This window comes from Rutidosis leptorrhynchoides, chromosome 4 (genome assembly GCF_046630445.1).
Source record: "Rutidosis leptorrhynchoides isolate AG116_Rl617_1_P2 chromosome 4, CSIRO_AGI_Rlap_v1, whole genome shotgun sequence".
Classification (NCBI taxonomy): domain Eukaryota; kingdom Viridiplantae; phylum Streptophyta; class Magnoliopsida; order Asterales; family Asteraceae; genus Rutidosis; species Rutidosis leptorrhynchoides.
In genome coordinates this window covers 535,411,161-535,424,822 of record NC_092336.1, presented here as the reverse complement: position 1 = coordinate 535,424,822, position 13,662 = coordinate 535,411,161, and the positions used below count along the sequence as shown (strand labels likewise).

Below are 13,662 nucleotides of genomic sequence, written 5' to 3'. Positions count from 1 at the left end.
TTGTATATGTTTGCCTTTGGATTAATAGGAGTATAATATAATATATATAATATAATTATATACAATCCCACTTGGACGTAAATAATGAGTACTAACTTACAGCTGTAGTTCTAACCAAAAGATGTGAGCCTTTTTTGTTTTTGTTTTCACATATACATAAATAAATTAATTTAAATGCTACGTAGATTTCATTATTTCAACTACCATCCAGACTCTGTTTTAAAAATAAAAATAAAAAAAAAAAATTGTACCACAGATACAATTACAATGATTTGCAATACAGCAATAGTATCTAAGACCTTATGTAATAATGTATCTAAGACCTTATGTAATAATGTCATAAAACCAAAGCAAACAAAAAACCAGTCAAAAACTTTAGAGTAATTTACCATGCAAACCTAGGAAAACAACACAAATATCATTTTGAAACGTTTACAAACAAAACAGTAAAACTGGCTTAATTTCAGTGTTAATTAGTTTAAACAAACAAAAGATTGGTCAAGGTTGGAAGACAAATAAATTTCACAATGTGAAAAGTTAAAACCAAATATAGTACTCCGTAATATACTATCTTCAGTTCTGTTTACTGATTTTAATGGTCACCTGCTAAAGATAGTACTCCGTAATATACTATCTTCAGTTTTCCACTTTGTGTTTAAAATACTCTAAAACTAAAGATATCTCATAGTGATGATAACTGGTACTATTGCATGTGCAGATAAAAATAGGTATGTCTTGAATGTTGTGACAAAAGGCTGTTGTTCATTGGCCAATCTATCAGCCAACTATATTGAACCTTGAAATGTTATAAAGTTAATAGAATAGAATAGAATTACAAATTAAAGGAAACTCAAAATCATAAAAAAGAATGGTAGAATATTACACATTGCAAGGATAATGGTACTTTGAATACACCAACTCTACATTTTGCAACATTCCTGTTGTAATTAATTTGTATCTATAAATCAAACTGTTTTCGTTGTAAGTAAATCTGTGGTGGTGAAAGATTAGAAAGGGTGTGTGTACCTGTAAGAAGATACAAAGACACTTGAAACATGTTTGGTTCTTTTACCTATTTTTCTTGAGAAATGCATCAAAATTTGCACACGTTTGATAAATGTCGTCTCAGCGTCTCTAGTATTTCACCTGAGAAAGCAACATTCCTCATATGTACTAGAAAACTTCATCTTACATTAGTCGTTTTGAATCCCTAACTGTTCCTTGGAATTTAGCCCAACCAGGAATACTCGCTTATTGGATTGGTACCGGAATACAACAACTCCCTTATATGCAGTTCTTGGTACACCATCCTGAATTATATATAAAGAGAGTGAATCATTTGCGAAAATCAGAATGCAATTTTTTAAGCGCCGAAAATGGGGTAATCATTGATTGATTTCCAAGCATAAAGTAAAGTTCGCAACAGGTAACAGAAATTGAAAAAATGGCGATACCTTCCATTCTTCAAAAATGCCAAATTGGCGAGCAATGTCTTCAAAATTAGATTGATCCCGATATTGTATACGCACATCTCCATCTATATTATTTACCTTCAGAACAAAATTTGTTCCATATATAGGAGTTGCACCTTTCACCAGGTTCGCAAAATGGTGAACAAAATTATCCTACAATAGAAAAAATAAAACATTTTCCAATATATAGTAATAATCTTCATATTCATATTTTTCTTTAATGAAAGAATGTTACAGTGAAATTAATACCTTCATTAAGTAGGTCAAGTTCATCGACTTCCAATCAATCTATTATATAAAAACAAGCAATAAATAACGCAAAGCACCAGTAGTAACAATTTAAATAGTTAAAGACATATATTCATATACCGGGAGATCATTCAGCCTTATAGGTTTGAGGTATTGATTAAAGAACTGACCCAAACTAGAACCCTGTAGGAAAAAAAAAAAAAAAAAAAAAAAAAGAGAAATGTAATAAATAAACAAACTAATAAAAGCCAGCAGTCAGAATACATCTAGTGTGGGGACACAATTTATATAAATTTTCTCAAGAGTAGTTACTAGTTTGATTGAGGAATTCAGACCATACCATAACAATCTTTACATTTTCACTTGGATTTAATTTAAATCTCTAAACTGAAAAGTCAACAAAAGTCTTTTTAAAGGTATCCCTATAGCCTATAGGCTATGATAACTAATATTAGAGTAAAAACCATAAATGGTCCCTGTGGTTTACACCGATTTACAAAAACGTCCCAAAACTTCTTTTAATTATTTCTTAAATTTTCTATGTTTTAATAGATTAAAGAAAAAGGTTATTTAGTCATTACTTCAGTGAAAACTGTAAACTTATTGGAGCATTTACGGAATTTACTTCGAATATTATGACATTTAAGAAGTTAGAAAGGGATACATACATGTTCACCAAAGTTGTAAGTCCTGCACACTTCTGGACGTATAAATTGTCGCCCTTTGTGATTTTCTTGTAACCTTAGCCAGTCATCCCAGTAAGTAATACATAGTTAAAGAAAGCTGTTTCGTGAATTAAGAGAAAATCCAAAAAAAAAAAAAAAAAAAAAAAAAAACAAGGTTTTAATATTGATACCAAGGTTGAAAAAGACGTGGTACGGGGCCGAAACGTTAGCGACCTCAAAATGTCGCAACGGAAAAAACGGGGTCGAAACGGGGTCGAAACGGATGTTGACTAACGTTGACTTATAAAGAAATATATAAAAATATATATATTTATATACATATAAATATAAAGTTGACCTTTTTTTTTTCCGTTTTTTCCCGTTTTTGACCGTTTTTTCCGTCTTTGACCGTTTTTTTCCCGTTTTTTAGCGTTGTTGACCGTTTTTTAAGCGTTGACCGTCTTTTTTGCCGTTTCAAGGCCCGTTGCAACGATACTAAGGCAAATCCGTTGCGGCGCCCATTTCGGCCGTCTTTTACAACACTGATTGATACACAAAATAAAAATTAACATAAAATTAGGATATGCTTTTGGCCACTTTGGAGATAGCTCATCCCATGTAAATTTGGATAGCATCCATCCAAGACCAGGGAAAAAATCTGAACGATATAATGTATCTGCAATCAGAACTTCTATATTAAAATTATTTGATTTTATTTAAAATTAAAATAAAAGTTTATTCAGGGAAGCTCAAGACTTGCAAGGATCATGCACAAATTGATTTTGCCCATTGTCATTCCATGAGGATATAGCCATGATGGATCTATATTCAGAAGAAAAATCAGGTTAACGGAAAAAAAAAACTAAGAATTAGAGATAAAAAAAAAAAAAAAATCATTTTAGTTTATGATGAAGACTTACTGATCTTTGTCAAGGAGGTCAGCTCCAGCCTCAAAATAACTAAAAAAATCAGGAGAGATCTCCATATCATCTGCATCAAACGAAAGTTTTTATAACTTTTAAGAATCTCGTAAGTGAATCAGTGATGAACACGAAAAAGTAGAGACTATATTTACCTTCAAGTATGACGACCCGATTAAAATTATGTTTGTAAAACAATTTATCCAATGCCCACTTGTAGTGACCTGAAAATATGGTAGTTGAACTGTGAGATAAAAGTTCACCCTCACTATATATATATAAATGGAGTTGAGGTAACAAAAAAATATAGGATGTATCTCTCACGCGCAATCTTGTAATATGCAATTATCTCCCCAAGTCTTTCAGTATGCACAGGTTCATAATCCAAGTGCTGATACAATTGGAAAAAAATATTCAAAATTATAATGAAAACTCATTTTACAAGTAACATCAATTATTAAACAAAAAATCATACAGTAGTTACTATTATACCATATCATCATTTCAGCAACAAAAAATGTACCTGCATGTAGTTCAACTGCTTGTAACTCAAAGCCTTCGTTCTGACATCGGAATTTGACCCATCCTGAATAATGCACACGCACGCGCGCGCGCGCACACACACACACACAGGTGTATAATTTTTTGTTACTGTCTTCATACAAAAAAGAGATCATTTTTGTCATGAAAAAAAACAAATGCAATATACCTGGGAAACAAAAACTGGAAACTTTAACGCAACAGCATCATGATACCTGATATCAAGAAAAGATGTAACCATAATCAGTCACAGATGATAACGTATCTTAAATTTAAATAGGCAATAAACATATGGAAGGAAGACGTCAGAGTGTACTGAACGTTTCACACAGGCCACCCAATGTTAGAAGTAAAATTGTTACGGGTGAAGTCAGAACAAGAAATGTTACAACATACTTCTGTTACGGGTCAAGTTGAAAGTTTGGCGACCTGGTTGAAACATTTTGCATAACTCAGTGGCCTCCTGGTATGTTATCCAAAAATAAAAATATACAAGTATTTGAAAGAAGACAGCATACTTAAGTATAGATTTAATTGTCCTTTCCAGATAATCAGCACGATTGCAAGCCATGATTACAACAGCTGCCAGTGGCACCTACAAATAGGTCGATAAGCAATAGCTAGCGTATTGTTGAACAGTTCAAATATGAAGTATGAAGTACTACTTATAGTTGCCATATTCGGATGCTAAATTTAATCAAGCAAACTACGTGAAAAATTTCGCATCTCTGTGTGTTTATCGATACTAACAAGTAACAACAAATACGGAGTACCAAAACAATTCCGCTAAGCAAAACATATTAACACAAGCTTAAAAACTGATATGGTATAAGGAATCCAGAGCATAATAAAAACTTATAGAAGTAACTTCAAGAAGGTCAACCAGAAAAGCATAATTAAAGAAAAAAACACCATTTAATAAAACTTTGGCCACATAGGGTAATAGCATAATAAACTATCATTAAGCAATTTTTATACGCAAGTATATATATAATACTATGCAAAGTGAAATAATGTATGCTAGACTTACCGTATCTGCAACTTCATCAGCATACTCAGAATGTGTCTTGAACACCCTCACCTGGTGTGAAATATAAACAATATAAGTTTATTACGGTAAATTACCACTAACTAATGATGTCAAATTCTATATCTACAACACATTCAGCACCTTCCACTAAGACCATCTTTAACCCTTCGAGGCGTGTTGGCGTGTTGCTGGGTGGGGGTGGGGGGCTTGATGGGTGTGCTGGCAAACTGCTGAATAATGGGTATAATGGGTGACGTGTTGAGTGGAGTGTTGCTGGGTAGGGGTGGGGTATTTTTTTATTTCTTTTTCATTTTTCTTGAATTTAATTTATTTAGTTATATTATTTTATAATGACAAAATAATAATAAAAAAAAAAACAATAAAAATTAAAATTAATAATACGATTACATTAATATAGATCCTAAAAACATAAAATTACTACTTATTAAAAACATAAAATTACTACTTATTAAAACCATAAAATTACTACCATTCAATCAATCGACGCTCCCGGTTCGGGACTACTTCCAGAATCGGAAGGGACCGGATTAACTGTCCACATGCTTAAATCCACAAGATCCAACTGAATTCGATTACGGGTTACCCCGACGTCTTTCTTAAGCTTCTTCCATATGTTATCATGGCAGCGCAATATTTCATTCTTCTCTTCGTCTAGATACATAATATTCGACCATGGGACACGAAATTCATTTCTGAGTAATTTTTCCAACTCTTTAAAATCAAATTCGTTAAGGTAGAAGTCGTTAAATAGCATTTTCTGACCGCCTTTGTATGACTTCATGTTGGTCGATAGGCAACCTCCGTAATGAACAACGAAATTAGCTGTCATCGGTGCCATTTGTATGTGTAGATGTTTGAAGATTGGAGATGATGTATGTATGAATGTTTGAAGGATCAAATTTGCAGAAATTGTATGTGTAGCAGAATATGTATATATAGGGCAAAATAAATACATCCGTTTGTAAAATTATGAAATATATTCGTTGTAAAACCAATTAGAACCAGCCACATCACCAAAATCCCTCAACACGCTTGAAGTTGCTGCGTGTTGAGTTCCAGCACGCCGAGGTCCTCACCCTCCAACACGCCGCGTTAGTTGCGTGTTGAAGGCGTGCTCCTTGCACTTGGGGTCCAGCACGGTAACGTTAGAGAAGGTCTAAATCAAATGATATTTGACAAATGTTATACATAGAGACGTCTTTGGACAGGGGCAAGATGGGCAACTGAATAATTTACAAATTAAATACATACATAATATTCTATTAACGTGTGGACCCCTTAAATACAAATTTGATTCGAAACATGTCCTAAATTGTTAGTTAATAATTGTAGGTTAATACTATTTTGAGCACTTATGGCTCGTAAACCTGAATCTGGATATCAAAAAAGAAAAAGAGTCGAGGCTTTGCTTAAGTCTCAAGTGGGGCGTTAGATAAATTCGTTCAGAAAAAGGCACACGCAATCTCTGAAAATGTTGATGAAGATAATAATAGTGATGTTAATCATCTCTGATAATAGTAATGATCATCATGGTGATGATGATAATCATGTTGACGATCCGCATTGTGGCGATATTAGCACAGATAAAGATGTTTCACGATACTAATATCGAAAATGAGGGTGTTGATGACATTAATTCTAGTGAGGGTATCGATGATCTTAATTCGGATGATGATAATGAAGCCGAGGAAAATGTTGATCTTCATAATGTTAATAATATTTGAACCATGAGAATTGAATCGACTTAGTGCTGATATGATTAAGGTGTTGGTAGTTGATGGTCCTAAAAGAGACAACTCTATTAGAAAGGGCCCTAAGGATAAATTCTCTAGACGATTTTCTTCAACTTCATGTACAAGAATTCTAGCAAATTACGAAAAGTGTGATAGAGAATGGTTGATATATTCCAAAGAACTTGACTAAGTTTTTGTTTCTTCCGTAAAGTTTTTCGAAAAGGGGCTATAAAAGGTGAGCTAGTGAACGAGGGTTTTTCAGGTTGGAAGCATCTTAGCACTACGCTTAAAGATAATGAAGTAAGCATATCATGAATATAACTAGATGGTTTGACATGCGTCTAAGATTGAAAAACAATGAAATGGTTGATAAAGCGTCTCATGAACTATTCATGAAAAGAGAGAGGTATTAAGAATTAAAAGAATTGTGAAATATCTTGCTAAACATAATTTATGATTCCGTGGTGGAAACATGATGGTATATCAAAAGAGCAATGGCAACTCGCTTAGCTAAAAAAGGTGGTCAACAAGGTCAAATTACATTAGATATTAATATGGTTAAACAGTACATCGTGAAATAAGTTGAAAATACATTAGATCTCGATGTTTGTCCTACATAATACTAATAAAGATGTAACAGGGATCATGTAATAGGTTGAACAAAATAATACATCTAATGCCAATAGTTTAAAATTAAAACTCACTAATGGATAGGTTCAAATACTTGATCTAGTTACATTCGAGCCAGTTGTTGGTAAAACATAATATTACATCAAATATCAATATATATTTAAAACTCACCAACGAATCTGGGTATGACAAGGACGCCAAACACATGGTGCCCTTCCCATTCCGTAACTATGCCACCATCAGCCTAAATCAGTGCAAGTTCATATGCCCAGCTAATTTGAGTCGAATAAAACATGTGTTAGTTGTAATATACAAAAAACAACTACATAAATTAGAAGAGAAATTCTCTCATGTTGTGATCACTTGACAGCGCGACGACTTCTTTCCCGCAAATGAGTACTGACCTTGAATCCCCACAGTTGGAAATGATGACGCGTGTTGACTTTACTATGACGACGACAACAGTTGAACCAACACCTCCGAGTGCCATGAGTTCAGAAGTAAATCTAAAAAGTGAATCTAAAGTTATTCATGTTTGATTTTCAAGTCCACTCTTGTTGTTATCCCTCCTATTTCATCGTCTAGTTTTTTAAAGCCCCTTCTAAAAACTTGTTCCCACTTAATATGCGATGTGACGTATGTGGCATTCGATAAGTATTTAGAGGGGGCTTTTAAAAATTAATGGAAAATGAATAGATAACAAGAGTAGACGACAAATCGAACAAGGATAATTATAACTTCACATGTGAACCAGTAACACCGGAAGAGTTGGTTTAACTTCTCTTATCACAATAGTGAACTCATCACGCAGCATCACCTCCAATTATGGGGACTTGAGGGTAGTACTGTTTTGTAGGAAAGAAGCCGTCACTCTATCAAATGATCACAAGATTAAAAATTTTAGTCTAATTTATGTTGTCGTTTTTTTATATATTACAACTAACACGTTTTTATCTCACTTAGATTAGCCGAGTCAGGCAAACGAGCTTGCATGAATTCAGACTGTTGGTGACATAATCACGAAATGGGATGGGCATCGTCTATTTAGCGTTGTCGTCATGTCGAGATTCATTGGTGGGTTTTAATTAAATATTGGTATTGGTATTAGATGCATAGATGTATTATTCTATTTGACCAATGAATGTAACTAGATCATGTATTTGAATCTATCCATTGGTGAGTTTCAGTTATACTGTTTAATCTATTACATGATCTCAATAAAATATTTACACCTTTATTAGTAGTTTGTACTCTGTATGACCAACATCTAGATCTAATGTAGTTCAACCTATTCCCTATTACTATTAGATGTATTATTCTGTTTAACCAACATCTAATATCTAATGTAATTCGATCATGTTGACTACCTCTTGATCTTAATATTGATATTGACGATATGCATGGTCAAAGTTATGACAATGGATAAATATGAAGGGAAAGCATCAAGGTGTACAAAACAAATTTACATAAGTAAAACCAAGAGCATTTATACACCAAATGGTTGTCATAGTATTAATTTTGCATGGCAATATAGTTGCGGTAAAGGTAGAGAGTTTTTTGAAGTCATAAAACGCATTTACACAATATTTGTGAATTCTTCTGTGGGAAATTTTTAACAGATCATGTTCAAAGGTTGACTCTTAAGTCATTATCCACCAGGGAGAGTCGCATCGAAAGTGTCAAATCTATTAGCCATTAGAATTTAGATATGAGAAAAGTTTTACTTCAAGTTGCTAAAGAGGATAATGATTCTAAAATTCAAAGTGAAATATTGTTAACCGTAAATTTAGTGAGCAAAAAGTTACAATCTAAGGATATGCTTCTTGATGTTGCTATTAAAGAAGTGAAAGGGTTAGTGGCTTACTTTGTAGGATTTAGGAACAGCTTTTTAAAGCGATCAATGAATCTAGCAAATCGTCGTTGAATTAGGTGTTGATCCAGTGTTTCCTTATATAAAATAGATTAATTATAGTTGAGAGAAAAAAAAAAAAAAAAAAAAAACTTTGCTAGGACTACTTTGAGAACTTTTGTATTAATAAATTTTATTTAGTATGATCATTTAATCTGTATCAAATAATCTAACGTGAATAAGACAAGACAAAGGCGGAGCTATTAACAATTTAGTGGGTGAAGTGACCCATTCTTCCATCATTAATTAATTATATCACATGAACTCATTCAGTCAAAATAACTAGTTAGCACTTTCTTGACACCATCAAAAAGTCAAAAAACCTCATTCATCTAATTAAGTAAAAGTAAATTCCAATTGCATCACGATTTGACACTAAGACTATTGCCAACCCTGTGATGTCAGGGTCAAATTGTGCACATTTTGGTGAAAAAGTGGGCTTTTGCATGTGATTATATTTGACCCTAGTTAATCCAAAATGTCAAATTTTTGTGTCAAATATTTGTAGGATGATGTGGTAATATCTGATAGGAAATTGAGTGAAAAAAATAAATAAATAATTAACAAAAATATGTTCCATCTCATGCTGATTGGCTCCTTCTCTCCCTCACGCTCCCTCACTCTTCCGTCAATTTTCTGACTGACGTCGCTCCCGTCAAATTTTGACGTTGCGCTATTTGCGTCACATTCCGTCAACCGACACCACCTCATCTGACGGGTTCGATTTGACGCTGCGTTGGAAGTAGCCTAACAGTTGTATAGGTTCGATTTGACGCTGCGTTGGAAGTAGCCTAACAGTTGTATATATTTTATTACTAATCCAAATCTTATTAGCAGCAAAATTTTGGGACTTTGGTTTGCACCCTTACAAACCTCCCCTCAAACCTAAGTCCATCTAGGCCTCCCCGCCAACTCGGAACTCTCAACCTGGTGGGTAGGGCAGGGAGATTTCGATACAAGGCTTCCAGGATCAACTCATCGTGCCAGGGTCCCCCCTCGAACGAGAGCTGGGTCCACTCATCGCTGCTAAAGACCGAGGGGTGCGCCACGTCGCTGCGTGCGCTCAGGGGTGCGCCCTACTGCGCCGTCCACCACATCGGGGCTATAGCCTAGCTCTGATACCACTTGTAAGGATCGCATAGCCCAAACACAATGTCCTGCAATATAAGTCCAAGAGTCCATCCTTTTCTAAAATCAATTGGTGATAGAGGGACTTCCCCTTAGACTTATATACATACATTTGTTTTATCCCATGACCGATGTGGGATGGTTTGCACCCTTACAATTATATCTTACAATATATTAATTTTTAGGTTTTGTGTTTAGTTTACGTTAATAATTCTAATGTATATTATGTGTAATTTATTTTATGTAAAGTGGTATGAATGAACCGATTATAGATCACTTCAACGAAATATTTATTGTATGAGACATTTGTATTAGAAAGTTTAATTTTTAAATTTTTTATTTTTTTTGTTTTATCTTTGTACTTAGTTAAACAGTTAAGGATTGTTTGAACATTTGTGTTACAAGGTTAAACAGTTATGTATCATTAAACATTTGTGTGACACCAACCTTGAAAATTCTGGCTTCGTCACTTGTATAAGGATCCATTTTTATTTTCGCACATGACCTTCTAAATTGTTAAGACGGCTACAAAAGGTTAATTAAGTCATATTATATTTAATTTAACAAGGTCATTTCCTCTTCTCTTAAAGTATTACCCTAAACAAGTTTTTGACTGCCCTTAAACAATTTACTAGATATTTTGGAAAATTCATTAAATGTAAATGACAGTGCAATAAAATTCAAACTTATATTTAAACAAAACATACTGAAGATTAATGAGGGTGTGCATATATAACCTGTGTATAGATGAATCCAACTGCAGCAAGAAGAAGTAACAACTTCAGACTGCCTGAACATCTAACCATTTCCGTTTATTATTAGATCAGAAGCTTTAGAACTGCATATGAACCGAAAGCTTCAATCTTTAATCTTGAAATCGGAGAATCGAGACTTTGTGATGATAAATCCTGTGTGTTTTTAGTTGAATTAGAGTCGGATAGAACAATATTCTGGCAGCAATCCAACTAATTGAGTAGTCAACATGTGATTGGTATGAATGGATTTGGATTGGTTAACGAGATTGTGATGAATTTGGAGAACTGATGTGAACCCTAAATGCTCGGTAGTTAAATTAAATAAAAGTATTTTTTGAATTTTTATTTTGTTTGATTATTTTTCATTTGCCAATAAAAATAACAAGAAGAACAACTATATCCGATCCCATATGAGTGGGGTATGGGAAGGTGAGATGTATACAATCTTTCCTCTATCCTAGAAAAAAAATGAAAGAATTCTTCCAAAAAAACCAATCTAAAATAAGTGGGTTATTAGAAGGTAACGATGTAGATAATTCTTTCACCATCCTAGAATAAAAATAAGTCATTTATTCATCCAGAGTGAAATAGCTCAAGAATATATAAAGTCATTCTCTCAATTTTCTATGGATAGAAAGATTGCTTTTAAAAGTAACATTCGGCTTATAAGTAGGTAAAAAAAGTATGAATCGCCATGAAAAATGGTAAAATCTAATTTTAAATAGGATTTAAACATGTATGAAAGTCAGTTTATAATCTAAGTGGCAGTCAATTCACCAATAAATCGACGTTTGTCGTTAACTCGATTAATAGAGTCATAAAACACCTGAGCACGATACCAAACTGTCAACAGGCGAATCTGGTAAAAAAACAACTAAAAGTAAAAAAATGAAGCCAACAAAAAAAAACGAAGTTAAGCCAACGCAACCAACAACCTAAGACTACAACTAATATATAGACAAATTGTTGAAATGGTCCATGTGGTTTGTACCAAAATGCTGATTTAGTCCCTATGCTTTTTTTATGGATTTGGTCCTGATGGTTTGCAAATGTTGCTGATTTAGTCCCTCTGACTGACGACCGTCAAAATGTTGAAGGTGTGAAGAATTTGATCAAAGGAACAAGTCGAAGAGAGCTTGACTTGGTGAAAAAGTCGTAGGGAGCTTGACTTGATGAACAAGTCGTAAGGAGCTTGACTTGGTGAACAAGTTGTAGGGAGCTTGACTTGGTGAACAAGTCGTAGAGATCTTGTTGCCTTAATTAAATCTTCTAGTATGAATGGAGTATGAAGCAAGTAATAGATATTTATGGAATGTCTTTTGCTTGAAGGACAAGTTTAACTTGGTGGACAAGTTTAACTCTTCCTATAATTGTAACCCCTAGCCTCATTGTAATGTGTGCACAAAAATAATAGAGGAAAATCTCTGGTTTGCGCCCGTGGAGTAAACCCTTCTCCACGTTTTGGAGTTGGGATATAACCACGTTAAATATCCGTGTCGTTTATGCATATTTATTTTATCGTTCATGCTTTATTTAATCGTTTGTTGTTGTGGGTTTGGTGATTTGCATGAATCACCGGTCTTGTTAGGGCCTACCGAATTCCTAAAAAGTGGTATCAGAGCTTCAAGGTTCGAAGACGGGCACGATGGCGATTTGAAAGCAAGATATTTGATATGTTTGATGATTCGGGTGTTCATCAATGTTATATTAAACGACAGGGTTGTGTGTCTTGCAACTTGTGTCGAGATATCGGAGATTTGTTACTGAAGACAAAGAAGAGATTTTCGGAAAGATCCGGGTATCGGATCTAAGTTATCATTCCTTGCGGTCCCGTTCGAGGGAATGATTGAACTTTTCAAAATTTGGATTCTACTGCGTAGCTGGAGAAGAAAAATTACTGCGGGTTCGTTAGCCGTTGGATCGGCTTGAAATTTTTACCGAAGGTCCTGGAGTCATAGATCTAGTAGCTGTAAAAATTTGAAGAAGATCGAACTGTTATATCTCGAGATATAATATTTCGAAGCTGTTGCCGTTCAGGTTTAACCTATTTTGTTTCGGAGCTGTTAGAGGAGAAAAATGCCTACGGGTTCGTTAACCGTCGGATCGCTTTGAAAATTTTACTTTAGGTGTTAGACTCGTAGATCTAGTCGTGGTCAAAATTTGACAGTTATCGGACCGTTAGATCTTGAGTTATGTTTTTTCGAATTTGTAGTCGTTCGGGTTTAGAGCTGTTGTAAGAGAAAATTCATAGAGGCTTCGTCTACCGTTGGATCGACTTGAAACTTGGATTGTACATTTCAGAGGTAATGATATAAACGTGGTAAAATTTTGGTGATGATCGGACCGTTGGATCTTGAGAGACGATTTTTTAAGTTGCGGCAGATTTATGAGAGAGAGTTCCGGTTTTGATGTTGCGAGTGGCGAGACGATTTGTTTTGCGAATCTTCGGACGATAAAGGCTGTGATTTTTCAGAGATGTACCTTTGTTACGGGAGCCAAAATATATTCTGGATGTGATGGACGACGTTGTGGGCGCACCTCTCAGCGTGCGTGCGTTCCCTTGGTAACGTTGGGTTGATCCTGAAGTCTTGTACCGAAATCTCATTGGTC

General features: G+C 34.3%; 1 protein-coding gene across 5 annotated transcripts; it reads right to left on the bottom strand.

Moving 5' to 3' along the window:
- Nucleotides 1–798: 798 nt before the first annotated feature.
- Nucleotides 799–11,324, bottom strand: LOC139845056 (alpha-1,3-mannosyl-glycoprotein 2-beta-N-acetylglucosaminyltransferase-like). Of its 5 annotated transcripts, XR_011758186.1 has the most exons (16): nucleotides 11,035–11,324; nucleotides 4,877–4,927; nucleotides 4,365–4,441; nucleotides 4,016–4,061; nucleotides 3,830–3,892; nucleotides 3,631–3,697; nucleotides 3,462–3,530; nucleotides 3,307–3,376; nucleotides 3,147–3,208; nucleotides 2,973–3,062; nucleotides 2,390–2,484; nucleotides 1,842–1,904; nucleotides 1,722–1,760; nucleotides 1,455–1,625; nucleotides 1,027–1,310; nucleotides 874–938 (listed from the first exon to the last, which is right to left on the bottom strand). XR_011758186.1 is itself a non-coding variant. In XM_071835281.1 (15 exons), the coding sequence occupies exons 1-15, from the start codon at nucleotides 11,101–11,103 to the stop codon at nucleotides 1,194–1,196; spliced, it is 1,149 nt and encodes a 382-aa protein (XP_071691382.1). In that variant the 5' UTR covers nucleotides 11,104–11,324; the 3' UTR covers nucleotides 799–1,193. The 5 variants fall into 5 exon arrangements, 4 of the variants coding, with proteins under 4 accessions (XP_071691382.1, XP_071691383.1, XP_071691385.1 ...); XM_071835281.1 differs by having other exon boundaries at nucleotides 799–1,310; XM_071835282.1 differs by having other exon boundaries at nucleotides 799–1,310; nucleotides 2,973–3,044.
- Between the last annotated feature and the right edge of the window lie 2,338 nt (nucleotides 11,325–13,662).